Genomic DNA, 24,930 nt, shown 5'->3' on the forward strand with positions numbered 1-24,930 from the left:
CGGGGAGTTCTGGCGTTAGTTCTTGCGAATGATATCCTGGATGATCATCTGGTGGGTTCGTCCCCGGGGATCAATACCATTCGATCAACCCTGGGTCTGAGACATGCAACTGCTACCAACAGGGAGGAAACTGATTAAAGTGTATTGTAGCGGGCATGCCCTCGCATGTCTCATCGGGTCGGCCGATTACAAAGGTATAAGTGTCTATCTCCCAAATCTTGTCCCGGCTCCGGGCCGGGGTGAATGAAGCGAGTGTATCAGTTGGGCCATCCGGTCGTCAGATCATGCCCCTATCCGTATCCAAAACTGCCTCGTCCGTATTACTCCCGTTTCCCCACGCTGATGGGAATACCCGGTGCGCTGTAAAGACTGTGCCGCCATCCATTTTTGGTGCGCCACGCTGCTGATGACAAAGGAAAATGCGACGTCTGTCGCCCGTGTTCATCACCATCCACTCTCGGCGCTGGGTTTGTAAAAGCCCACGGCACTCAACCGCACCTGCTTGTTGTGCTTGATCGACAACGGCGTTGGGAAATCGGACGGTGAGATAGGTGAGTCGGGCCGTGGGATGCCGGCGTCGTCGTCCTCTGCCGGATCCTCTAGAATTTGGTGCGGTAAATCATTTTGCCCGTTGGGGCTGAATTGTCCGGAACCCCTCCGTGACGTGCTGCCGTCCCTCCGCTGCGGCCTCCGCGGTGCGGGCGCAGTCATGGCACCCAGCGAACCTCTCTGCCTCGCCGAGGCCGATCTTTGGCTGCTGATGGAGCTCGCTCTGCTGTCTTTCCGCTCTACCCCGGCGGGGCTTTGCGGGCTGCGGGCGTCATCAAAATGAATGAAGTCGCTAATCTCCGAAGCCGGCGTGCGAAGCGAGGCGTCGTACGGCGACCTGTCAATCATGATCCTCAGCGGATCCCCCTTCGTCGGTTTCTCCGTTGCTTTGACCTCGGGCGGGGGGCGTGGGCGCGCGCTCAGCGCACCCGCCTCATGGCGTATCGTGCTCCTCGAGGACTGCCTCGTCATGCTGTCATTGGTTATCTCTCGCCTGAGTTCGTGATGATCGTCTCGGTCCATGTCGTCCTCAAATTCGGCAATGATGTCCTCCCGCATCCGTGCGCGCTTCATCCTCAGCGCTGCCAAAAGCATCTCCTCTTGTCTCGTGACCGCCATGAATCTCCCACTGTTGTTGTCGTGGATGCTGGTGGCGCTGTTGCGACGTCCGCCATTGGCCGCACTGCTCAAGCTCGCGCCGCTGCGGATGGACCCGTCGTCGGGTGCCAAGGGAGAACGATGGCTTTGCAAGTACAGGTCCACGCTGGTAGGTGACGCGGGGTGCGAGTGTTCCGAGACCCGGGATACGGACGTTGACCGGGAGCCTCGGCGCGTCGGTGGGGCTGGGAAATCGAATTGGGACTCGCTCCGCATTTTCTTGGGTACCTTTGTCGTGGTAGCCGCTGGGCCTGAACCCGGGCTTCGGACATTCGAAACAGTCCGATCAGTGGAGGTGGTGCCAATCGAGAGTCGTGACGTCTCGACGACCAAGCCGTGGCCCGAAGACGCCTTGGAGTTCAGGGAACTGCTCCGCGGGCTGATCCTTGGGCCCTTTGGTGCCGTTGGGCCTTGGCTGCCAGAGTAGATTTGTGGGCTCGGTGCGATGCTAGCGCCTCTCACTGGTTTCCCTCGGTTCCCGTCATATGCACTGGTCTGGGATACCGGCGACCGTGGGCTTGTCGGACTCGTCTGCCCATCGCTCAGTGTCGGAACAGCAAGGGATCCCTTCGATGAGGGTTCATAGTCGTCTTCCGAGTCGGATGACAGGGCCAAGACGCTGTTCTGCAGCAAGTCAATCTCTTGTAGACTGTGATCCGTCCGTTTTGACGCTTTTGACGTCCTGGTATGTCGACTGGATACGCTTGCGCAGTCGGCGGGCACCGGGCTCGAGGGAGTCCCGATGCCCACCAGCCTCAGCTCAGCAGCGGTGAGTGGCGAAGGTTTAGCTGCTTGAGCGGGTCGCAGCCCGGTGGACGGAAAGGGGGAGAGGAAGGCTTTCCCGGACTGCACGGTCGGTGGTATGGGGTAGGAAGGGGCTTGTTGGTCTAACGGCGGCTCGAGATGGTAGGTGCAACCGTCCAGCTCCTGGTCCATGGCATCTGCAAAGGTCCTTTGCTCGTAGTGGTCGTAGAGGTTGTACAGGTCCATGCTGGACTTGGCCTGTTGCTCCTTGCCGATGCCAGGATGGCCAGGCAGCTCGTAAGCCGGTGTTTGCTGTGCCCGGTTCTCCCGAAGCGACTCTACTGTACTTTGTTTCCTGAGTGACCGGTCGACTCGCTGTTGTACCGGCGGTGGGGTTGGGGCCGTCGGCGTAGAAATGGCGGGCGGGGAGGTCACCGGCATCTCGCGTCCAATGTGTTGTGTTTTGTTCGAGTCCGGGTGGAGATGCTTTGGCGTCCTGTGCCCCCGGAGCAAAGCCGAGAGGTCAAGCCGTGAGGGCTTTTTCCGAGCCTTCCTCGCTTGCGTCGATTCAGTGAAATCACCGTCCATGTCTAACAGCGCCAGAGCTTTCGGCGGGAGCCCCTTGGCCATTGCCGAGTTCGACGTTTGCTGTGATATCGAAAGCGGTAGCTGAGACTTGTCGTAGTAAGATGTGATGGTGGAGCTCGACTGCCGCCGCCGCAGGCTCGACGCATCCGTGGCGCCGTCAGGGACCATGGACCCGCCCAACATTGACGGTTGGCCGCCCAGTCCCGCCGGTATGATCTCCGACTCTTGCTCCCATCGCCTATCCCGCAGGCCCCTAGAACCAGCCCACTCGTCGCGTGCTGCAGCATCCCCAACCTCTCCATTCGTCGTCTCGGTCACTGCGATGCTGATCCCCGAGTTTGACTGTGTTCCCCACCCCTGTGTTGGCCGTGAGTCGAGACTGAGCTCCGCGGTGCCCAGGATCTTCTGCGCCTTCGTCGTCAAGGGGCCCGTTGCCGGTGCGGGAGGTGCTGTCTTCGATCTGCGGCCGGGTAGCGGAAAAATAAACTTCGAGGAGTGCCCCATCTCGGGCAGTGCTGTGAGGGAATTCCGGCTTAAACAGGTTTGAGCTCGGGTTCGTGTTCCGAGTCTCTAGATGCCGCGTCGGTTGCTGGACCGCCGCTGTTGTGGCATGGGCGGGAACGAAGAGCTGGGTTGGAGAAGTGAACGCAAGATTCTGTCGGCAGGATGGGTGTGGTGCGTTCTCGCCAACAGGCGGTGGGGATTTCGGCGATGGGGTTCGTTCAACACCGTCCAACCACTTCCGGAACCCAATAGCGCGTTTGTCCAGCTGATGAGGGAAGGGTTTCCCAGAGTTGACCCAACGGTGTGGTCATTTCCCCATGCAAGGGACCGCCTGGCTGCGCGACACGACGAGCGGGATGTCGCGTCTTATGTTCAGCTGCGTGGCAGGAACCGATAGTTTTCCGCAGCAAACAAGTCCTCGTCTGTTCTCCGGTCAAGCATGTGCAGACCGGGCACCCTGGCACCGGCAATCAGCAGGACCCCTGGTTTGTTACAGCCAACTCCACCCACCTAGGCTGCTCAGGACAGGCGCAATTTAGCTTGACGAGAGCTTTGGTCGGAAGCGGAACGTCCCGGCAGAAGCGCATGTCGTGTACACCATGTATCTGCTGGAAATGTTAGGATCTTTCTCCGCAAAGGGAACGGAGGGAAGAAGCAACGCAGCATCTGGGAATCGGAGAGCAGCCACTGGGCAATTCGAGCTGCAAACCAATTGCCGACGGTCATTGGGCCGCATCTCGCATTGTGCAACAAACCAAGTCACGACCCGCTGACTGGCCGGAGTGGAAAGCTGGCCCATGGTTGGCATGGGGCCCGCACGGAAAAACGATGGTTCATCCATGGTGTTAATCTGCAGGGATGGCACACGCCTCAGCAGGCCTGGCACCACTGACAAGCCCATTCATCCATCCATGAGATGACGGAAACTCCCCACGGTGCGTGGGTGCCAGCGATCCTCCGATGGTGGGATGATGACGCCGAGTTGCCGGTGAACGCAACCAACAACACGGTGGCGGGCCATTGCGGGCGTAACTCGATATATTCGGGATAATCGAGCCGTGGCGGTCTGGGAAAGGGGAGCGGCTCGTTGCGTGCAGAAACCGTGATCACCGTGTCTCATTCCAGCGTGGCCGCCAAGTTGCACCAAGTTGCAGCAGAGTTGCATTCTGCGGAGAGAAGGGAGCAAGCCGAACAGAGCCCTGTTCAAGCCTTGGGGATCACCCGCAATCTCGTGCGCCCATGTCGAGAATCGACCAGCGATCGACGGGCGCACGCAAGGGGTGACGGAAACACGATCCCCCAGATTTCCCAACAATCCCACGCAGAGCTGGGGTTTAGTTTGGGGGGTCAGGGGTCAGGTGGACAGCCACCGATGCTTTTGTTCAGGTTGGCAATTTGAAATGGTGGAAAAGTCAAGTGGCAGTGATGTCAGTCGGTCATCTGAAAGGATGGGTCCCAGCCTGCATCCCGCAAATCGGCTGCACCTGCCTCAATGCCGAGGAGGAAAAAAAAAAAAAGGAGGAGGGGATTGGACAACACCGATTCGAGGTCAGTTCTTTCCCGTCTTGGGGGGGAAGGCCGCTATGGATTGGGCAATTCATCCGAGGCCCTTACAAGTAGCAACCACAGTAACGACTTCACAAGGCATTGATATTTTATTTCGTAGACGCATCTCTTCCAGTTGTTCCCAGTAGCATATTCGTACGAACTCACGAGTTACCTCCGAAAGTTCGGAGGCAACCGGAGTTCACAGTTGTTTGAAACACCTAACCAGGTCCCCGAAATCGCGCTAAAATATGAAAATTACCGAATGATCTGCGATCAAACCCGCCATGTCAAGCTGGTTGTGCGCAACATGCAGCCACAAAACCAAAATCGACGCCACCGAAACCAAGAACGCCAGCTCCGCCGTGAGGTGCGCATGCTTCAATCTCACAATCTCACAATCTCAGACGGCGGCGATCCAAAGCTTGGCCGAATTACGAAGCCACACAGGCACACGGGCCTCTTTTCAAGACCGTGGGCACCGAACACCCCGGGCCCCCAGCTCGGGCTCACGGCCCTCTGAGCCCCGGCTCCCTGGGAGTCTGGTACGCCAAATGTCCGTCATGCTTCGGCTCCCGGGGTATATACGATACAACCCACCCGCCGGAAATCACCACATGGCTCGACGCTGACGTGGTCGGTATGCCCGGCCGTGTTCGTTCGTGTTAACCATGCCTCGAGAGTCGACAGGATCCGAGTTTTCAGGCGCGAAAGGACTCGGGCCGTCTCGAGATTGACTTCTCGCAACGTGATGCGATGCGAACCCGCGCGTTTTTCCGGAGCTGGTGGATATCGGCGTCAAACAATCGGGTTTCACTGAAGCACCGCGGTTAATGCGGTTGCCGTTTGACCCGCTTCCCTGCGCATGTGGTCCCGAAGACGAAGGATAAAAACAGAATATAAACAAAACAGGTAGGCTTGCAAGCAAGCAACGTTCCCCCGGGCCGATCCCTCCCACTAGTTATTACAGACATCTGTACATAACTACAATACAAACATCATTGTTCAGGCCTGCATTCCTGCGGTCCCGGTCTGCAGCCGGATCTGGCCCGAGGTGCCGAACGGGGCGCGGGATCAGACCCCGGGGAAGATTGCGGGGAACGTCCACCGCGGTGTTGCATCTCTGTCACCCAAAATGTTGCGTCGTCGTGCTCGCCCGTCTCAAGCAGCCGCCAAAGGGCGCTCGGGCCCTATAGAATGCGCAATATGCCGTCCGGGTCCCTTGGCAATGCCACCATGATTCAGACAGCGAGGGCCCTTTGGGTAGTGGTGGTGAGGGAACAACAGTTTTGGAGCCGCACAACGACGCCAAACCAACGGCCGGCGTGACAAATAAGTCTATCATAAGCCGCGAAGCTAAGGTAAAGCACGGTTATTTCCCCGCCTACTGATGATATATCCGAAACCGACGGCCGTGCTCGCGCAACGGTCCAACAAGAAGACAACACGCCCCATGGTATCCCGTCCCGCCTCTTCTCTTCCACACCGCGGCCCCAAGCTCCGGAGACCGTCCATGCACCGAGCGGCATGCCGCCGTGTAAATGCACCAGCGCGATCACCCCCAGCGGGCGGTCGGCGTCCCGTTTTCCTAACCGTTCCGCCCCCTATCTCGTGCCCCTTCCCTACCCCTAGGTAGTTATCCCCTAACCCCACCCAGTCATCAAAACATTCCCACTCATCATCTCATCACTCGTCCCACTCATTCCCACTCATCCACCCCCCATCCTCCTCGCCCATCACTCATCACTCATCCCACCCCCAAACATCACCCATCCACACAACCCCCCAACACCCACACCAACTACTCATCCCCCTTCCTCCCCCTCGCCGACGGCGAGCGCCCATGAAACGCGAGCGGCGACGCCGGGCGCGACGCGGACGACAACCCAACAGCAGCGACCGAGTCGAGCGGCACGGCCAGGCGGTCGGCCGAGTCGGCGTAGCGGGAGGCGCCACTGGTTTCGGATATGGCAGCAGCAGCAGCAGCAGCAGCAGCAGTGGTCTTCTCGTAGCCGGCGATGGTGATGGGCGGGGGCCGGGCGCGCTTGCGCTCGGGCTGGCTGTACATGTAGGTTGCGGTGAGGACGAGGGTTGTGCCGAGGAGGAACTGTTTTTGAAGGGGGTGGGGTTAGTTAGGTGGGGGGTTTGGGAGGGGAGGGGGGTAGTTGGGGGTGGGGGTGAGGTGGACGTACGGTGAAGTTGACTTGGAAGTCGAAGAAGAGGACGCTGAAGAGGAAGCTGATGACGATGCTGATGCTGGTGGCGAAGTTCTTGGCGATGTTGTCGGCGTAGTTGATGCAGAGCGAGGCCAGCACGCCGCCGATGGCTTGGAAGATGATGGCGGTCCACACGATGCCGTTGTAGCCGTCGAAGAAGCCGTGCTTGACGATCTCGGCCCCGTCGTTGATGACGACGCCGATGATGAGCGCAGGGAAGAGGGAGAAATAGGAGAGCTGGATATTCCTGGTCCACACCGAGGCCGGGGTTGTCGAGTCCTTGAGCAATTTCTCAAAGTAGACCCCTGTCAACCCGGACACGATCGCCGCTGCCAGGACTGCCGTCAGGCCGATCGAGTAGTTCATCTTGGGGGCTCCGTCCAGATCGTCGGCGATGCCCTCGTATGTCGCCGACCGCTTGGTGAGCTCGTTGCCCAGCCCGACGACGCCCCGCTTCGTGAGCTCTCTGGCGGCCTCTGCCACGCCGCCCGCAAACTGCCCCAACTCGTGCACCGACCGCGGGAAGAAGTGGTCGCTGAAGTCGTGGATGTCCAACGTCATGTCCTTGGCGTTTGACGAAGGGAGCGAGACGATCGAGACGCCAACGGTGAGGATGATGAGCGATAGCCACCGCCTAGCGCCAAGGGTGCGACCGAGCAGGACGATCATGAAGACAGCGGTGGTAATGATCTATTTCAGGTAAGCCAACAGGTTTGGAACATTGCGCCGGGAAATAACTATACCTTTAGCTGGTAGAGAACCTGGAAATGCACCGCATCCAGGTTGCCTAACGCCACATACTGCAATGTATTCTCCAATGTGTACAACATGGCCGGTATTGCCAGCTTCCAGCAGTCGCCCGAAAACACCTGGTTGTATATCTGTTCGGCCAGCACGATCACGGGCGTCTGCGGCGCCAAACTCCTCGAGGCCTCGTGCATCGAGAAGGTAAGGGATATCGCGAGCTTAATGATCTCATTGAGTAGGACGGCGGTCGAAGCAAAGTAGCGGTGGTCGCCCGGCGGGGTCATTATCCGCGAGTAGTGCATGATCTGAAGGGCTTGGTGTCAGTGGTGGCGGCCGAACGGGTTCCGGCTCGACGGAGGGAACGCACCAGGATCAAGGCCGAATTTTGCAACATTAACTGTGCTCGACACGTTAGCACCTCAATCTCTTTCCTTCAACCTGTCAAGGAGTCCATACTGTGAGCAATGACGCCTGCTTCATGGGCATGCCAAGCAAGGTCGGCCCCGTTGCCATCTTGGGGCTGTGGGCCGCCATGTTGGTTTGCAGCAATCGTCGGGCCGCCGATGGCCAAGTACCTCAAGTTTTGGTGTATTCTGTGCCAAGGATGTCGAATTGGTGTCGCGGAGTTGTTGTTCACCTCGAGTAACTCCTTTTTTTAAATGCAACCGTGGGCGTTGCAAAAGGTGGTGAAAAGGACTGTCCCCCGACGTCACTGACACAAATTTTGATGGTCCAATGCGCGGTCGCGTGTGCTGTGCAGTGCCGGCTCCTGCAGGCGTCAGGGAGGTGCGCTTGTGCAGCAGCTTGGCCCTGAATACAACGCGGGGCTGCAAGGTCCCAGCTTCTGGTCGTGTATGCTGTTTCAACCAAAATGCTCAATGTTTGGTAAATCCAACCCTTAACCGAGCGACAGAGCGCAGAGCTTTTGGGGGACCGAGAGATGGTCTGTTCTCTCTTTGTTGCAGCTCGGCGTAGGGAGGACAAAGTGAGGAATCGCTAGGTAGCAGCTTCCATGAGCCTGGAAGGAGGCGCTTATGGTGGTCGATGTACTTGGCCGAGGCAGCGTTTTGCCGCAATGGAGGGTCAGACAGAAACACATGTGCCACAGGAGGATTAAATATGTCCTCTCAGCCTCGGATCAGCCAGCCTCCAAGGAACGTCATTGATGAGAACTCTTGAGAAGCAAGCTTGTCGCTGCCGACCCCTCAGTTTAAGCTCCGGGCAATCTCCACCGAAGCTCTGCTGGTGGTTGGTCCCCACTATTTACTTGGGGGTTGCGTGGGTCTGGGATTTTTACCCATTTACCCCCTACTCCGTAGGGGGGGCGAAAACCGTGGGACACGACAAAAAACCTGGGACACTGCGAATTTGCGGGCGAACTCCATACAAATTGAACTTGGGAAATTTCCAGACTCTAATTACACAACAGCAACACCTTAAAAGTAAAAATAATATATAGAAGAAAGTAGGCTTAATAATAGTAGAATCTATCTATAAAGTTTTAAAAGATTATTTAATAGTTTGCTCGAGATGCAACTATTCTTACCTATTTCCTCTTAGACTTTAAAATGCTAGCTAAGATACAATTTTCCTTAACCTTTACTAGGAAGCTCTTTACCAAATTTAAAATCGATTAGAAAAAAAGTATCTGGCTATTATCCTTATTAATCCTTACTTAATTCTTTTTTCCTAGATTTTAAAACTAAATATTTGTTGAGTATTTGTTGATTTAGAAAGTTTCCGATGCTTGCACTAACAGATTTGTATGGAGTTGCCCGCCAAATTTAGATTGTCCCAGGTTTTTTGTCGTGTCCCACGGTTTTCGCCCCCCCTACGGAGTAGGGGGTAAATGGACAAAAATCCCAGACCACGCAACCCCCAAGTAGTGCCGAACAGCCCGGCGATCCTCAACCCGATGAAGGAAGGGCGGGGAGGTTGGGGAGTGAGAACGCTCCAAGAACCACACACGCACACAATGTGTACTGTAAACTCAAACTCAAGTACCTGCGTATCAATATCGTAATCGGGTTGCCGTCAACTATTTTGCTCCAAAGCCCATCCTTGTCTTCAACGTCTGATACTTCTTCAGCAAAACATCGCGTCTTGCTGTGAGATGATCTAATCCGATCCCGTTGACCGGAATAACTGGTAGGTACTCGGGGACCGCGGGCCAAGTGGAACCCACTCCGGACCTCCCGGGCCAAGCATCGCCTCCGTTCCGGATTAGACCCACAGGGTCCGGGCCCGGCTTCGCGGAACCCGGGTGCCCCGACCGATGAAAATGGAGGAAATGACAAGAGCTTTTCATTGGTTGCAGAGGCACCCTCCGTTTGTTGCTGTTGTTTGCACCAGAAGGAGGCTGCGAAATTGTCCGCGTTTTTTCTGAACTATCCTGCTCTTTCCATTTCCCAATTTCATCCCTTCGTGGGGTTTATTTTCGTCCCCAGATGGCTTTTTTCAGCCGTGTCACGGTCTTCTTGTTTCGTTTCTGGACTACTTTCTCTGCCACATCGTTGCCGTCGAAACTCGAGGGATTCGATCAACAACCTCGTTGTGCCGCCGCGATGGACGACATAGAACCACCCAGCAACTCCCCAATTGATCTGACCGATAGAGGCGATCTGATTCTAAACATTCACGATGTCAATCGGCTCAAGCGCAGCTCATTCGTCGTTTCGTCTCACATCCTCACCATGGCCTCGCCCGTCTTCGCTGCAATGCTCGACCCGAAGTTCAAGGAGGGTCAGCAACTTCTACAGAGTCGCGAACAGAATGCCGCCGAGAAACCGATCATCCTCCTAGAAGAGGATGACGTGGACGCAATGGACTTCATCTTGAGCAGCCTCCATTACAAAACCGACAGGATCAAGCACGACCTCGGTGCCCAGGCCATCGCAGAGATTGCCGTACAATCCGACAAGTACGACTTCCATGGCGTGCTAGTCCCTTGGATCAAGCTCTGGTGCCATCCCGACCGATTTCCCGTGCGTCCGTCACACAAAGTACGAGATATGGGGTATGGTCTGCTTGTGGCATACCTGTTCCAGTCGCCAGACTTTGTGGCCGTGTCTGCAAGCTACGCGAAGACGCTGCCCCCGGACTTCGCGACATCGTGGAGGACCTCCAAGTTCATGTCACGCCTGCCAAAGGTCATCGAAGGTACAGTGCATTGGCCTTCGCTTGCTGCTTTGAGTAACAGGAATCCTGACATTGGTGACATTAGTCCAGTTGGCCAGCGAAATCACCAGGGCGCAAAAGGAAATACGCCTTCAAGTCCTCTCCAAGATGGATGAGTTGCAGCCCAAGAATAATCCCTGCACTGTGGACAGATCTCGCTCCCATCTCGTTCAATACCTTGATGTGCTGAAGCATTTCGATATTTGGCCATCCTTGGTTCTCTTCGACACGTCCTCGCCTAGCGACCTGGTTTCTCTCATTCAAGGGCTTCCGCGCGCTCCCAATCCTGTGTGTCTTCGGTATCAGTTGCCACAATGCCCTCTTCGCGTCGCCATAACGGAGTTGTGCCGGGCCGTATGCACGATTCGTGATAACATGGAGGGGGTTCCGCTGTCCATGGTAGTCGGCGCTTCTGACGAAAGTGGGAATGACAGCTCTGATGACATAGTCAACAAAGTCACAAAGTCGGTGTCGACCCGTGTTGAGTAGGGTTATTTCGAGGTCAACGCGTTGCGTGTGTATGCACATACAAACAAACCACCTAGCACTCCCAGGACTTGAGGCATGGAGGAACAAAGAGGGGCATTATATGGTCGAAGAAAACGCAGTTATTCCGGTGGAGCTCTCAAAAAGGTCGAAAGGTCAATGTACGAATACAGCATGGAGAATACAAAAGTACCCAATGTCGCAGCTTCAACACAACCGATCTGAGTACCTAACCAAGTGGTAACCATAACCCCCCAACCACATAACATACAAAGGAGATCAACGAGCCGCCGGTGAACTTGACTTGGCCTTCTCCGCCACCTTGTCCGGCTTGGCCATAAACATGGCATAAACTCCTCCGAGGCCGAGTGCGCCGAGCCCCGCGTATCTGTCAATAAGTCAATACCACTAGCTTTATCCCACTCGACTGAAACCCTTACATGAGGTTCTTGTTGGGGTTCGTGCCGTCCTTGTTGTACCCTTTGGCAGGACCCTTATCTCCTACCTCTCCCCCCGGCCCAGAGCTGGCGCTGGCGAGCCTGGCTTGGACCGGCTGGATGTGGTGCGCTTGTCGGAAGGCAGGGCGGAGGCTGGCACGGAGGGCGGGCGTTTTGGAGAGTCTCATTGTGGTGTCGGTATCGTGGGGTTGACGACTTATTACTGTGTAGTTTGGCTAGCGAGTTTGGTTGAAAGAGTATGTCTAAAAATGAGTTGCAACTAGTTCACTTCAGACGGTTGCTGCCGTGCCTCGCGTTGTTATGCTTGGGACTCACATCGATGACATCATGACCAATGCTGTGACGTGACCCCATAAACCCAACCTGTGAGGCAATGCTACATTGCACTCCCTATGATTGGCATACTACGAGACTAGGTAGGTACCTCATACAGGAGTGCTATGCTAAGCCACATCGTTCTACCGTTTCTATGCCCGTGCTCAAGACCATCCTGAGGTCCCGCGGAGGTGTCTCTCATCTGCTAGGTTTCCGAGTCCAAATCTCGTAGATCTTGGTCTAACTGCTGCTATTACAGGTATCCCGGTCTACTTCACCCGTCGTTCGAATGCTGTAAAAGTATGTATTTGCTTTCATTTCAAGTTCAATTTATCTCATACAGATCAATTCGAACGTCCATGTTACGCCAACCTGATGTCCGGCATCAGCAGCCGCATACGTTAAACAAAGCAATGCTGGCATCGTGGTCCGACACCATATCGTCAAAGGTCGCCCATGAGTTGACGTGGATGTGCTCGAAGCGCGTCGTCTTGCTGTTTGCCAGAGCCGGGCTGACATACATGTGGTCGAGAGCTTGGGCGTTCATGTCGTACGCGCTGTTCGCGGTCAGTTTCATCGGCATCATTCCAGTTGATATACTCATCCAGAACACTTACTAGGTGTACCGCTCCTGAACGGGAATCTTGGCCGCCTCGTCCAAGTCCACCATCCCCGAGATATCCGAGAACGTCTTCATCGGCTGCACAAACGCAAACTCGTTGAAGTCGCCCGCCGCAATAACCTTTGCCGCGGGGTCCAAGGCCAGGATCTCGGCAATGAACGACTGTTTCCGTCAGCACACACCACCTCATCCGCAATGAAAGTTTGAACTTACCCCCGTAACGTTGGCCTGCGCCATGCGCGCATCCACCGCTCCGTTGATAGGCGGCCTTCGATCGCCGTGGAGCGACGTGCCGCCGCCCTTGCTCGACCAGTGGACATTAACCGTATAAAACGGCTTCTTCGACCCCTTGGCCATCCACGCGGCAGCCAGGGGCTTCCGGCTCGACTCCCACGCCGCGTTGGCGGGGTCAATCCTGCCGGGGTTGAACGAGAGCGCCGGCGCGCGATCGGAATTGTTCTTGCCCTGCGCCGCCACGACCTCGGTTGCGTCGTTGGCGCCGCCCTGGTTGGGCTTGTACAGGCTCACCACTTCGGGGCGATAGATGTATGCTACGCGGATGTTGCCGCCCGGCTGGCCGCCGTCCTCGTTGGAGGCGGGCTCGACCTCGGCGAAGGCATACGTGACGTTGCTTCGCGACTTGATGGCGCCTACCAGGGCGGTGAGCGTGCCGTTGGCCGTAACCACGCCGTCGTCTGTCGGCCCGCTGTCGTCTTGGACCTCTTGAATGAATACCAGATCGGGCGTCTTGAGGTACTCGACAATGTGGCCGGCGACATCGGGCAGATGGGCGGAGGTCGGGGAAAGATTCTCAACGTTGTAGCTGCCAAATGTAAGAGCCTTGCACTTGCCCTGGCTGACCAGCGTGGTAGGAGGGGCGGCAGCTGTGGCAAGGGTGGTCGTTTTCAGGGCGGTCAGCGGGAGAATGGCGTAGAAGCCAAAGGTCTGCTGAACGACCCCGGTGATGTCCTCGAATTGATCGCCCATCTTGGAGTCGGTGGGGTTCTTGGTGCCGTCGAGGGGCGAGCCAATCGTGATAACTTCCGGGTTGGAGTCTGGGACTTTGTGTAAGAATGCGGACCTCATATCAGCACCAACCAAGACCGAGGAATGCGCTTACCCTTGTCTGACATGGTCACGCCGCCATGCTCGTTCTCCCCCGTGATCTCCCAGTCACCGACTACCCAGGTGTCACCGTACTTGTTTGGTGTCTTGATAGCCCGGGGTGCCTTGACAGTGACGAGTTCACCGCTGAGGCTCTCCCAGAAGTCCAAGCCGTACTTGGCCGGATCCAGCACAGGGTTCACTTCGGATATGTTGGCGACTGCGTTGGGGAGACTGTAAATGTCACCTCCGTCCAGCTCGCTGTACTGCACAGTTGGAGGTGAGAGCGTGTCTTTGCCAATGACGAGGGGCGTCACTTCGTTGCCGGAGGACACCACCTGCACATTCTTCGGGGAGCTGATCTCGGTAAGGTAGATGTAGTTTGCGTTTGACCGGTATTCGGTAACCTTGCCGTCCAGGGAGATGATGTCTCCCACGGTCAATGCGGCCGTGACATTGCGGCCGAAGACGTAGATGGCCTCCGAAGTGGCCTCATCGTCATCGGGGGTCGTCGACCGAATCCAGACGCCGTTGGGCCCCTTGGCGATCAACAAGCCGGTGACATCGGTGACTTCTTTCCCCGAGAGCAACGAAATGAAGGTGTTGCCGTTGATTTCGGCGATGGAAAGGGCCGTAACCAGCGACTGCAGGCTGGTAAAGGCCCAGAACACCGGCGCTAGCTTCATGATGGGCTAGATAGGTGGGATGAGGAAGATCGGCGGAGTGACACAACTTGTCCTTCCCCGCGATCTTGTTGTGGCGCGACGACGCAGTTATACCATAACGCCCGATCGCGATTATCGGTTCCCACGTGCGCGGGAAACCTGGAAAACAGATCGGTTCAAAGCAGGGCCGCTTCTGCTCGTTCAGCGTTGCACTCGCTATCTTCGGTCGGTGCCGCAATGGGCGATTTTCAGGGGTTCGGCGCCGTAATTGGCCCACTCCTTCAGCACGTTGCCGCCAAACACCTGCCTGAATGGACAGGTGCTGCACGTGCCAAGTCCGCCTCAGCTCGCTGATGGGTCGCCCAGAGGGTCAATTGTGCTCCTTCCCTTTGCGCGCAAGTGGCGAGTCGAGCCACCAGGCTTGTACACTCGGCGACTGGACAGGAAGACGTGCCGAGCTGACAACTCTTTAATGAGATTCTCATTTCTCCGCACACACACTCCGGCCCCTCGTACCCCTCTTGAGGATTTTCAGCTGCGCGGGGCTGTCGCGACTTCGGACGCGCCGGAGGCCGTGATTCCCCCCGCCACCGTGGGACCCACCCACCCGGTCTTGGCCCGGGATCCGGACATCCGAGAATAAGGTAGCCCGCCAACTTCACCGGGCCGCGTTTTCGTCAGTCAGCAAATTAAGGTACCTCGGTACCTACCAGGTGAGGGAAAGTGATAAACACATTGACACATTAACAACGCCTAGAGACTCAAGACTTTAGGGTTGAGACATTTCACAATTCACAAGCAGAGAACCATGCGCCTTCGCCTGGTCTACAAAATCCAGATATTCGATGAAAAGACGTACGGCGTGCTCAGGTCACTTGCCAAAGCTCTCTCCCCACCGGGTATCGCGATGCTCTTTACAAAATCGACTTCGTGAAGTTGGTCCATTTTACGGGGTGATGCTCAGCCCTCGGAAGCGTGCTGCTGCAGCGGTTTGGTTGGGGCACTCTGAGGAAGGAGTGACCACCGCAACTGACCTGGCGGTAAGGGGGCAAGATGTGTAAAGAGGAAGGCACCGCTCAGCCCAGATGGTTGCCTGGAATGTTATACGTTGGCAACATTGCAGGTTCCCTACCTGCATGTCGTACCTGACGCTGGCAGCTTTTTGATGCCATCACAGTTTCAGCCGTCAACTCGTTCGCTGCTTCGCCATATGCATTCACCTAGCCGAGCACTGCTCCTGCGTCCCGGTTACCGTTTGTCACCGATAACCCACGATGGCGGACCCGTACAACGATGGGTTGGATGATTTCGGTTCGTTTCCTTCCCCATGTCGCTGAAGGTATGTGGCATAGACATCGGATGCTAACGCAGCTCAGATCGCGACCTCCTCGGACACACCCCGTTGCACGCCCAACATCTCAGCCATGTGTCTCACCGCCGAGAAGCACTTGGGTACTTTCCGACGCCCGCTTCCTCCCATATTTCGCGCCCGCACGACAGACATGACCCGTACTACGAGGCCACCCTCCTTCCGAGCCCTTCCTTCGAGCCGGAGCCTCTGCGAAGAACATTGATGCCGGAGGGCATCCCGCGCTTCTCCCAGACAAACGCCAACTCTAGATTCGAGCCGGCACAGCAGTTCAACAGAGAAACACCCCGCGCGTGGCAAGTCGGGGGCCCCTTATTACACCTCGGTCAGATAAACAATTAATCCCCCTTCCTCAGAGCATTCCCCTGATTATAAGCAGCCCCGCCAGACCAGCTATCACAAACTGGCGGGTTCGATACGAACAATTCACACAGGCGGGGAAGCTCGAGTCCCACAGTTAGAATAAGTTCCCGGAAGCAACGGGATGCCTTGGCCTCTCTCGAAAGGCCACCGCAGACTCTAGGCCCGTCTCCGCAGGCTCAGATTCAGCCCGCTCCAACAAGCCAAGCCGACCCTGGCACCGCGACCCCAATTGTTCACGACATCCCCCTCATTAGTCTACGCCAGGCCCTGCCCGACAAGTTTCGCGCCATCTTCCCCTACGAACTATTTAATGCGGTCCAGTCCAAGTCCTTCCATACTATCTACCGTACCAACGACAATGTCGTCATCGCGGCGCCCACCGGCAGTGGGAAAACGGCAATCCTCGAACTCGCCATCTGCAAGCTGGCTCTTGACCGAGGAAATGAGAATTTCAAGATTGTTTACCAAGCCCCGACCAAGGCCCTTTGCTCGGAAAAGGCTCGCGACTGGGAGAAGAAATTCAGCCACATGAACCTCAAGTGCGCCGAACTCACTGGCGATACTTCACAAGCTGAGATGCGACGGGTTGGCGACGCTTCCATCATCGTCACCACCCCTGAAAAATGGGACTCCATCACCCGAAAGTGGCAGGATCATCGAAGGCTCCTGCAAATGGTCGAGCTGTTCCTCATCGACGAGGTTCATATCCTCAAGGACGTGCGCGGTGCAACCCTGGAGGCCGTGGTGTCGCGGATGAAGACGATCGGGGCGAATGTGCGGTTCATTGCCCTCAGCGCAACTGTGCCTAATTCAGATGACATCGCAAGATGGCTAGGCCGGAACCACACAAATCAACAACTTCCCGCCCATCGCGAAACCTTCGGTGAGGAATTCCGTCCGGTCAAGCTTCAAAAGTTTGTCTATGGCTTCGACAGCAACGGCAATGATTTCATTTTCGACAGGTTCCTCGACCAGAAGCTCCCAGGAGTGCTATCCAAGCATGCCCGACAGAAACCAATCCTCATTTTTTGTTTCACCCGAAAGTCGTGCGAGAGCACGGCGGCAATGCTGGCGGACTTTGCATCTGGCCGGCCTGAGGGCGAGGACATGTGGCCGGTTCCGAGGCAACGCGTCCCAGTCGTCAGTAGGGAGCTGCAAGAGATTGTCAAATTCGGTGTCGCCTTCCACCATGCCGGCCTCGATTCCCAAGACCGGGCCGCCATTGAGCAGAACTTTTTAAAGGGTCAATTGGGCGTGATTTGCTGTACCTCCACCTTGGCCGTTGGCATCAACCTACCTTGCCACACCGTCGTTCTCAAGGGAACCGTGGGATTCACGGACGATCAGCTGAAGGAGTACTCCGACCTCGAGGTGATGCAGATGCTCGGCCGTGCAGGACGACCCCAATTCGACGACAGTGCGACTGCCATCATCCTCACCCGTTCCGCAAACAAGACCCGTTATCAGAAGATGGTTTCGGGCCAAGAAATTCTGGAGAGCACTTTGCACCTCAACCTAATCGAGCATCTCAACTCCGAGATCTGCTTGGGGACGATCCACGATCTGTTATCCGCTAAAACTTGGCTCGGCGGAACTTTTCTGAGCGTCAGACTCAGGCGCAACCCCAACTACTACCAGCTCACCGGTGGGACAACGAACCCTACCCAGGTCGATGCCAGATTGGAGGAGATCTGCGAGCGTGACATCAAACACCTGCAGGAAGCAAAACTTGTCACAGATCAGGACGCTTTCCGCTGCACCGAGTATGGGCGTGCAATGTCCAAGTATATGGTCGAATTTCAGACGATGAAGCTGTTGCTGCAGATCCCGCGCGGCGCGGGAATGGAGGCTTTGGTGAGCTCCCTCTCCCTGGCCCAACCCACTATCAGTGACTAACGTCCCAGATCACCACCCTGTCCCAAGCTTCCGAGTTCAAAGAATTTCGTTTCAGACCAGCAGAAAGGCAGCTTTTTCGGGAGATTAACCAGTCGCCTCTGATAATGTACCCGGTCAAGGAGACAGTGACTCAGACTTGGCACAAAGTTTCCATTGTGATCCAGGCTCATCTTGGATGCGTTCAATATCCAGACTCGGGCGGTGCAGCAAAAATGAAGCGGCAACTCATGATTGAGCGCAAGTTGGTTTTCGAGAGACTGAACCGGTTAGTCCGAGCCGTCATCGACTGCAAGGGCTACGATCGCGACTCAGCCGGGACCAAGACGGCACTCGAGTTGGCAAGAGCGCTTGCGGCTCAGTCCTGGGAAGGGCGTCCCACACAACTGACTCAGGTTCCTAGCATCGGCCCTGTGGGTATGAGGAAGCTCGCGAGCAAGGACATCCGCACAGTTCTGGAACTGGCAGACAAGGATTACGACGAACTTGAGCGTTTGATGTCACGCCAACCGCCCTTCGGTAGAAGTTTGCAGACACATCTCGACAGCTTTCCACGATTAGATGTGACAGCGGTAGTGGTTGGCCATCGGGTCCAGCCAAGGTCAGAAGACCCTGTCCTCATTGAAGTGAAGGCAACACTCCGATATCTAAACCGCAAGGGCCCGCCGAATTGGTCGAACCGCGTCCCAGCTCTGACCTTTCTTGCCGAGACTGAAAACGGGATCCTGGTGTACTTTTGGCGTGGGAGCATTAGAAAGCTTGATAAGCAGGCAGGCTTCGAGCTCAAGTTCTCAGTCGGTTTACGCCATGTCAATGATCGCGTTTTCTGCCACTTCAGCTGTGAAGAGATCGTGGGCACAATCGTGTCAACGACTCTTGAACACAAATTACCAGCATCCATCTTCCCATTACGACAGGTCAGCGACGGCAACTTTAGCCAACGGGAAAGGAAAGATGGCCAGGAATACATTGATAATGATAGTATCGATGATTCGGATCTCATCCTGGCTACCGAACAGGCGGTCGTCCAGTCGTCGACGAGGCAAGAGGCCGAACCCGCTCCTGAACCCACTCATGAGGACTACCCATCAGTCGAGGAGCTAGTCGAGATGAGTTGCTCACACGCGGCTTACAACTCTGACCACTATCAAGCAGACCATGGTGACGCGGAAGAGATGGACTCCACGCAGATGACCATTCGGGAACCGGTTCAGTTGCCAAACGGCAGATGGCAGTGCAATCACCCGTGCAGCGGGGGCACGCTTACAAGATCGGGTAAACCATGCAGCCATCGATGTTGCAAGGACGGCCTTGACAAACCGCGCAGGCGGCCTTTGCAGCGGCCGAAAAGGAAGGTTGAGGAATTGACGGGCGATCAGGTGAATACAATGCCATCTCAATACTGGTCCACCCAGGGCCACCCTCAGAAACAACTACAAGGGGCGAGCCAACCCTCGGCAAGCATCCCAGCGAAACGTCCAAAGGTGCATACGACACCATCATCGACTCGGTCGACTTTGGCCCCAGAGCCCAAACCCTCTTTCAAGCCATCGAAGAACTGGGATACTGGTGATCTTGAAGAGCTAGCCCTGGAGTGTATCGACCTTTCGTTCACAGATGACGAAAACGATGACATCTTCCAGTCTCTGGGGACTGGTGCCGCCACGAAGTATGGGATTGGCGTCCACACGTCGGGCACAGAGGGCAAACGACCCCTGGGCCAAGCCAAAGCCGCGACACCACCAACGCACGTGGACAACCGGCCTGCTACGACTCGGCAAAACGATTACCAGGACGACGACCTGGACGATCAAGACTTCTCATTCATTGATCACAATCACCCCTCCCACAACAATACCATGGTTTTGAGAACAGCAAGCGCTTTCAAATCGGGAGCGAGCGATGAAGTTCTGTACCAAGGAATGCGCGGCCAGTTCGCCGATGCCGCGAGCAGCTCTTCAAGCCATGACGACTCCAGTTGCATAACAGCAATAACTCGGGGGACAGCTGAGTCCCGAACTTCATGCACGTCCGTCACCGTTGATGACATTCCTGGGATGACTTCGAATCCGCCACCGAGCAGCTCGACGGCAACCGAGCCTATTGTGTCTCCTACGAAGAATACCCGAGAGAAAGCTAACTCACTCAGTGAAGATAACGAGAGGAAACCCATAAATGGAAACAATGAGCCTGATTGGGTTGCCGACTTCGATCCTGAGTTTGTTGATATGTTCAGGGGCTACGTGACGTTCGTTTGAGGCCTGGGACACAAAAAGGTGGACTTTAGTCCCACAGCAGTAGATTTGCTTGAGGGGAAAGATGGCCGGACCGACTGCTGTAATTGGGAGCGGGAAATCTGTTTTTTGATGACAAACTTTGCAATGTAGGACGGTGCAGGAGTCGTTGATACTCGGCACCTCATGCTCTATGGGCTTCATATCAACTTGCAATCTGTGCTGGCTCGCCTCTGGGCTCCCTAACCATATTATCTCGCGCTCTGAGTTCCTATACTGTGTTCCAAAGCCGACAAACCCTTGCTGCTTTACTTTGGTGGTCACCCCTCGGACCCAATAGTCTGTCCTCCTCTAGTGGCGGCAATAGCAGAATTCAGGGGTGGGGGAGCTGGGCTTTGGGGAGCCTTGGATGTAAAAAGTGTCCCATCTAGTCGCGATTTCTCTCTTGCTACCAACATTACCTTAATCTGTACTTCACTGGTCTTGTGTGTTAACAAGTAGATGGCCCCCTGAAACCTGCAACGTTCCCATGGTCACCGTGTCCCTCCGAGCAAGGTAGGAAGCATCGCTATCATGAGTGAAGATTTGGGTAACAAATTCGTTGAGCTACCAGAGCAACTAAAGACAGGTAAAGAAACGCTAAGTACTCCGAGGCTAAACACCGCACATCATAAATCATAAAAACCAAATAACTCACTCCTTCCGGCGCCTAGCTGCCTGATATGACACCAGAAACCGTCAACCATGATACCGAAACCCCCCTAAATGATACCCCATTAAGCCACAAAGTCGTCCACAGCCGGAGCCGGGATGAGCTTCAACTTGGCCAGATCACGGAACGAGTTGAAGATGGAATGGTACGAGTCCACCGTGCCAAAGAAGCCCGCCTCGCGCGCCTTGCGCACGCTCGTGGTCATGGGAGCGTCGCCGATGACGGCCGAGTCGGAGAAGGAGAAGATGCGGGCACGGTAGTGGTCGTCGAAGGGGTTCAGCACCAGGTTGTGCTGCCCCGCCAGTTCCTTCCAGGCCGCCTCGACATGCGGCTGGAGTGACCACTCCAGTAGGCTGAAGGTGGAGCGGAGGGTGGTTTGCGGGCCGTACCTATGACGGGTCAGGTTAGGTTCATGCGGATGCAGTGGACAAAGGTAGGGAGCTAGGACTTACCCTCGTGGGGTCTTGGGAGAGGGCAGGTTCATAACCCGATACTGGTCCTCATCCACCTCCGGCGGAGTCCAGGCTGCTCCGTACCACTGCGCCAAATAGGGCCAGAGTCGGCCCCAGGTAAAGGAGAGGCCGTCGTGGATGTTGAACGCCTCGTTGGCGGTCTTGCCAGTCAAAACAAGCCACTCCTCAAAGTAGGCATTCAACATGCCCGTGCTCTGGACCTGCTCTCGGTCCCAAGATCTGTAGTCGCCCGGAAAGGCGATGGGCTGGCCGAGCCGTGCCTGCACAGCTGCGTAGATGCCGAACCCGATAAGGTGGTTCAGCGTCCCGTCGCGGACGGCGCCAACAATGTATGAGGGGCGGGCTATGTTCCATGCCGCGCCCACGGATTCGCAGTACGCCGAGAGGGTGTCTTCCTGCTCGTAGTAGAAGTTGCGGGCCAGTAGGACGCGCGGGTCTGACTCGAAGGCTGGAAGGAGTGCAGGCCCGAGGTAGAAGGCGTAGTGCTTGGAGCCGGTCTGCAACATAAAGCGGCGCGGCTTGAGCGCGGTTTGTTGCAAGGCAAAGACGAAGTTATTGAAGAGCGCCACTGTTTACTCGTGTTAACAGCGAGGATTAGGAGGACACTGAGAGAAGGCATCTCACCATTTACAGTAGCCAGCTCGTCGGCATTGGCCCACAGATCCAAAACGTCCCCCTTGGGCGCAGGCTGCATGTAAGAAAAGTAGAAAACGTGGTCCCTAGCGGTCCACGTTAGTCAGATGTACATCGCTGAGGAGGGAAGGAGATCAGATCACTTACACTTGCTCAACTGCTTCCCTCAGACGTCGAGCGATTTCAGAGGGGTCGGCCAGAAAGTCAATGGCCAAGTGCTCGACGCGGCTAGCACCCTCACCAAGGTCTTTGAAGAAGTTCTGGGGAGGTGGTCGAGAGCTGAGGCAGTAGATCTTGCTCCAGCGTTGGGGTGATGCGGCCAGCACTTTCACCATGTTGTATCCGGACAGCCCAGTGGCTCCTGTGACAAGGGCTGTCATGTTGCGGCAGTCCGGAGTGTCTGGAAAGGATGGGAGTCCGTGGAAGATGCCGTCAGAGCGAACAACTAGATCCGAGTCGTCTGCAGGCGCTGGTGCATCCCGCACGGGTCGAAGTTGGGGTAGTTGAACCACAGGCGGTCGTTCGAAAACTGGCGATGATAGCGCGCTGGATTCCGATGCACATGGAGTTGGAATGATCCCGTTGACCCCAATTTCCAGCCGGTACCGCTTGGCCGAGGAGCACCATCTCAAATGTGTCTCGCACATGATGATAATATTCCGCGCAACCAGTTCCACCCTCTTGATCTCGGAACCCTCCATAGCTTCGGCCTCTCGATGGAGCTGCCTCATGTAGTCAAAGCACCGGGAGGCGCTTTGGTTGTGCTCGGCATTGACCAGGGCGACACACCTTGACAAGACGTTGTAATCAATGTGACCCTTCTTGTGGCCTCGAAAACCGCGCATCAGGACCATGACCGCGTTGAGTTCCTCGCCATCGTCGATGTCCCGCATGAGGCCGATGAGGTCGTTTTGCAGCCCAGCCACTCGTGAAACCTCGTTTTGCAGTTTCAGCCAGGTATCGTTGAACTTCCAATCGGCCGGCGCCAGAAACTCGGTTTTGAGGACCTCAAAGAAAGGCTGGAGCGCGATGGTACGACTGCGGATGCTCAGATACTCTGGGAAACTGTCATCGTGCCGGCCCTGGAGGAAGTGAACTTCTGCCACATGGGCTCTCAACACCCCGCAGACGGCTTTGAAGAATGCCTGGTTGCTCTTTGGTGAGAGGTAGCGACCGCAGTGGCCAAAGAGTTCTCTCCCCAGTGCTTGGACTCGCTTGTCCTTTGCCTCGGATGCTTGTGATTGGAGCCTTTGCGGAGGGTTGGCTGGGGCTATCAACATCATCTTAGTTTGATATAAATTTCAAAAGACTGCTGTAAGAGGTGACTTACCGTGTGTCAACACCTCAATGGTCTCACACAAAACAAGCTCCCGATCCCCCAGCTCCAGGATCTCTAGAATGTCGTCCATGGCACACGCAAACGCGAGCCATGCCGTGAAGGCAATACGGAGTCCCTCCACCCTGATGTCGGGAAAGAAGAGGCTGACGGCTTTGACCTCGGCGACACACCTCTTGAAGAAGCTATCGTTGGGTGCCACTCCTGGGTCCATGGCGGTCTTGAACGCCGAGTGGGCAAGGAGGACGCGGGTCAAGGACGCCTTGGAGTCATCACTATCATCACTGCTTGCTGTGACCCCAAAGTTGGGAACGTCAAGCTGTGCGGCGATTTGTTAGTCAGGCAACATGAGTGGGCCGGGGGCATGCACATGGATGTGAGACATACCTTTAAGTTGATGCCATGCTTCAACTGAATGAGGATAGGGCTCCTCTCAGGCCATGGGCTTGAGCGCTCGTACTCTTGTAAGTCGTTGAAGAGCCGCATCTTGAGGGACAGACCGGTTGTCGTGCGGTTTATGTTAGAGACGTGTGTCTGGATAGCAGAAGGAAGGAAGACAATGTAAGTGGTGAAGAGAGAAGAGGTCTGGTGGTTTGGTCGCAGTTTGCGCGAGAATGGGAGAGCAATTAATTGACTCTAAGATTCGTAGTAAGAGGAGGATGTGGAGGGGGTATTGTGCTGGTGGTTTGGGAGGAGGGAAGGAATCTTGCTTCACACAACCACTATTATATGGACGAGGGCTGCTCGGTGGATAACAAGAGCATCCCGCGGCTCCCCTTGTTCTAGCCCCGCGATTGCAAGGTGTTGCAAGGTGATTCACAGGGCTTCACATCACGAGGGGGATGAACCTGGGCATTGTCTCCGAACCCCATCGGCTAGCGCTGAGATCTCAGCAGCGTACCTGCTTTCTCGGGGCAGTGAGGGTCACAAGCTGCTCACCAGAGCTGTTCGGCCCTTCCTATTCTTACGAGATCCGCCGATCATGCCGAGATCCCCCTCATGGTGGGCGGCAAGTGGGCAACCAAAAGGCGCTAGCACTGGCTTCCAACGGCTTCAAACGGCCTGCTCGCACTGCGGTGGAGGCAAGAACGAATGGGAAGCGATATGGCACAGCCGAGGCTGCATTGCATGATTCATGATCTGGGAAAGTTCCAACCAAGATGGGCTGGATCCGGGTAGGTACACCACATATCAAAAGCGTGATCGGGCTAGTTACTGTGCTGGAGGCGAGGGGGGTCTGACCAACCGGATAATAGATTCCCAAGTCTGACAAGGGCCAAGGCTCTGAGACATCCTTTTTGGTGATTGGTGGCCCACATCGCCTTGTGGCGTGTGAGTGAGACATGCCTCGACACACCCGGGCTAGAGTCAACCTACCCCCATGATACAGTCTCAGGAGCTGGGATCGCCGCCTTCCTGTCACAATGTTCGTGCCTGCTGGTTTTGTGATGCATGTTGGTGCGGGGGTCTTGGGATCTTTCTGATAGTAACGGTTACATTGCACGTTGGCAACCCGGCAACCGCTTCACCATATTACCAC

General features: G+C 56.0%; 8 protein-coding genes across 8 annotated transcripts; 2 read left to right on the plus strand and 6 right to left on the minus strand.

Annotated features, from left to right (window-relative positions):
* Positions 1 to 196: 196 nt before the first annotated feature.
* B0H64DRAFT_44160 (uncharacterized protein) lies at positions 197 to 3,536 on the minus strand. Its single transcript, XM_062806581.1, has one exon. The coding sequence runs from the start codon at positions 3,040 to 3,042 to the stop codon at positions 445 to 447; it is 2,598 nt and encodes an 865-aa protein (XP_062654703.1). The 5' UTR covers positions 3,043 to 3,536; the 3' UTR covers positions 197 to 444.
* Positions 3,537 to 6,388: 2,852 nt separating this feature from the next.
* Positions 6,389 to 8,063, minus strand: B0H64DRAFT_331068 (nucleotide-sugar transporter-domain-containing protein; the record flags this gene model as incomplete). The annotated part of the gene is made up of 5 exons (XM_062800978.1): positions 6,389 to 6,694; positions 6,780 to 7,493; positions 7,547 to 7,855; positions 7,918 to 7,947; positions 8,007 to 8,063. 5 exons carry the CDS (start codon positions 8,061 to 8,063, stop codon positions 6,389 to 6,391), a joined length of 1,416 nt encoding a protein of 471 aa, XP_062654704.1.
* Positions 8,064 to 10,114: 2,051 nt separating this feature from the next.
* B0H64DRAFT_446429 (uncharacterized protein) lies at positions 10,115 to 11,216 on the plus strand (the record flags this gene model as incomplete). The annotated part of the gene is made up of 2 exons (XM_062806912.1): positions 10,115 to 10,709; positions 10,774 to 11,216. The coding sequence occupies 2 exons, from the start codon at positions 10,115 to 10,117 to the stop codon at positions 11,214 to 11,216; spliced, it is 1,038 nt and encodes a 345-aa protein (XP_062654705.1).
* A 276-nt stretch (positions 11,217 to 11,492) lies between these two features.
* Positions 11,493 to 11,838, minus strand: B0H64DRAFT_446430 (uncharacterized protein; the record flags this gene model as incomplete). The annotated part of the gene is made up of 2 exons (XM_062806913.1): positions 11,493 to 11,601; positions 11,654 to 11,838. The coding sequence occupies 2 exons, from the start codon at positions 11,836 to 11,838 to the stop codon at positions 11,493 to 11,495; spliced, it is 294 nt and encodes a 97-aa protein (XP_062654706.1).
* A 182-nt stretch (positions 11,839 to 12,020) lies between these two features.
* Positions 12,021 to 12,771, minus strand: B0H64DRAFT_410052 (uncharacterized protein; the record flags this gene model as incomplete). Its single annotated transcript, XM_062804766.1, has 3 exons — positions 12,604 to 12,771; positions 12,376 to 12,543; positions 12,021 to 12,286 (listed from the first exon to the last, which is right to left on the minus strand). Coding segments are annotated over exons 1-3 (274 nt in total), but the record flags the coding sequence as incomplete, so codon positions are not given.
* B0H64DRAFT_410059 (uncharacterized protein) lies at positions 12,607 to 14,574 on the minus strand. The gene is made up of 2 exons (XM_062804767.1): positions 13,729 to 14,574; positions 12,607 to 13,663 (listed from the first exon to the last, which is right to left on the minus strand). The coding sequence occupies exons 1-2, from the start codon at positions 14,396 to 14,398 to the stop codon at positions 12,795 to 12,797; spliced, it is 1,539 nt and encodes a 512-aa protein (XP_062654708.1). The 5' UTR covers positions 14,399 to 14,574; the 3' UTR covers positions 12,607 to 12,794.
* Positions 14,575 to 15,336: 762 nt separating this feature from the next.
* B0H64DRAFT_44294 (uncharacterized protein) lies at positions 15,337 to 20,495 on the plus strand. Its single transcript, XM_062806676.1, has 4 exons — positions 15,337 to 15,688; positions 15,754 to 16,071; positions 16,126 to 17,963; positions 18,014 to 20,495. Exons 1-4 carry the CDS (start codon positions 15,652 to 15,654, stop codon positions 20,258 to 20,260), a joined length of 4,440 nt encoding a protein of 1,479 aa, XP_062654709.1. The 5' UTR covers positions 15,337 to 15,651; the 3' UTR covers positions 20,261 to 20,495.
* A 517-nt stretch (positions 20,496 to 21,012) lies between these two features.
* On the minus strand, positions 21,013 to 23,876 carry B0H64DRAFT_377958 (uncharacterized protein; the record flags this gene model as incomplete). Its single annotated transcript, XM_062802553.1, has 6 exons — positions 21,013 to 21,337; positions 21,401 to 21,989; positions 22,046 to 22,140; positions 22,202 to 23,324; positions 23,385 to 23,709; positions 23,778 to 23,876. The coding sequence occupies 6 exons, from the start codon at positions 23,874 to 23,876 to the stop codon at positions 21,013 to 21,015; spliced, it is 2,556 nt and encodes an 851-aa protein (XP_062654710.1).
* Between the last annotated feature and the right edge of the window lie 1,054 nt (positions 23,877 to 24,930).

This window comes from Chaetomium fimeti, assembly GCF_033439085.1.
Source record: "Chaetomium fimeti strain CBS 168.71 chromosome Unknown B0H64scaffold_10, whole genome shotgun sequence".
In the NCBI taxonomy this organism is placed as follows: domain Eukaryota; kingdom Fungi; phylum Ascomycota; class Sordariomycetes; order Sordariales; family Chaetomiaceae; genus Chaetomium; species Chaetomium fimeti.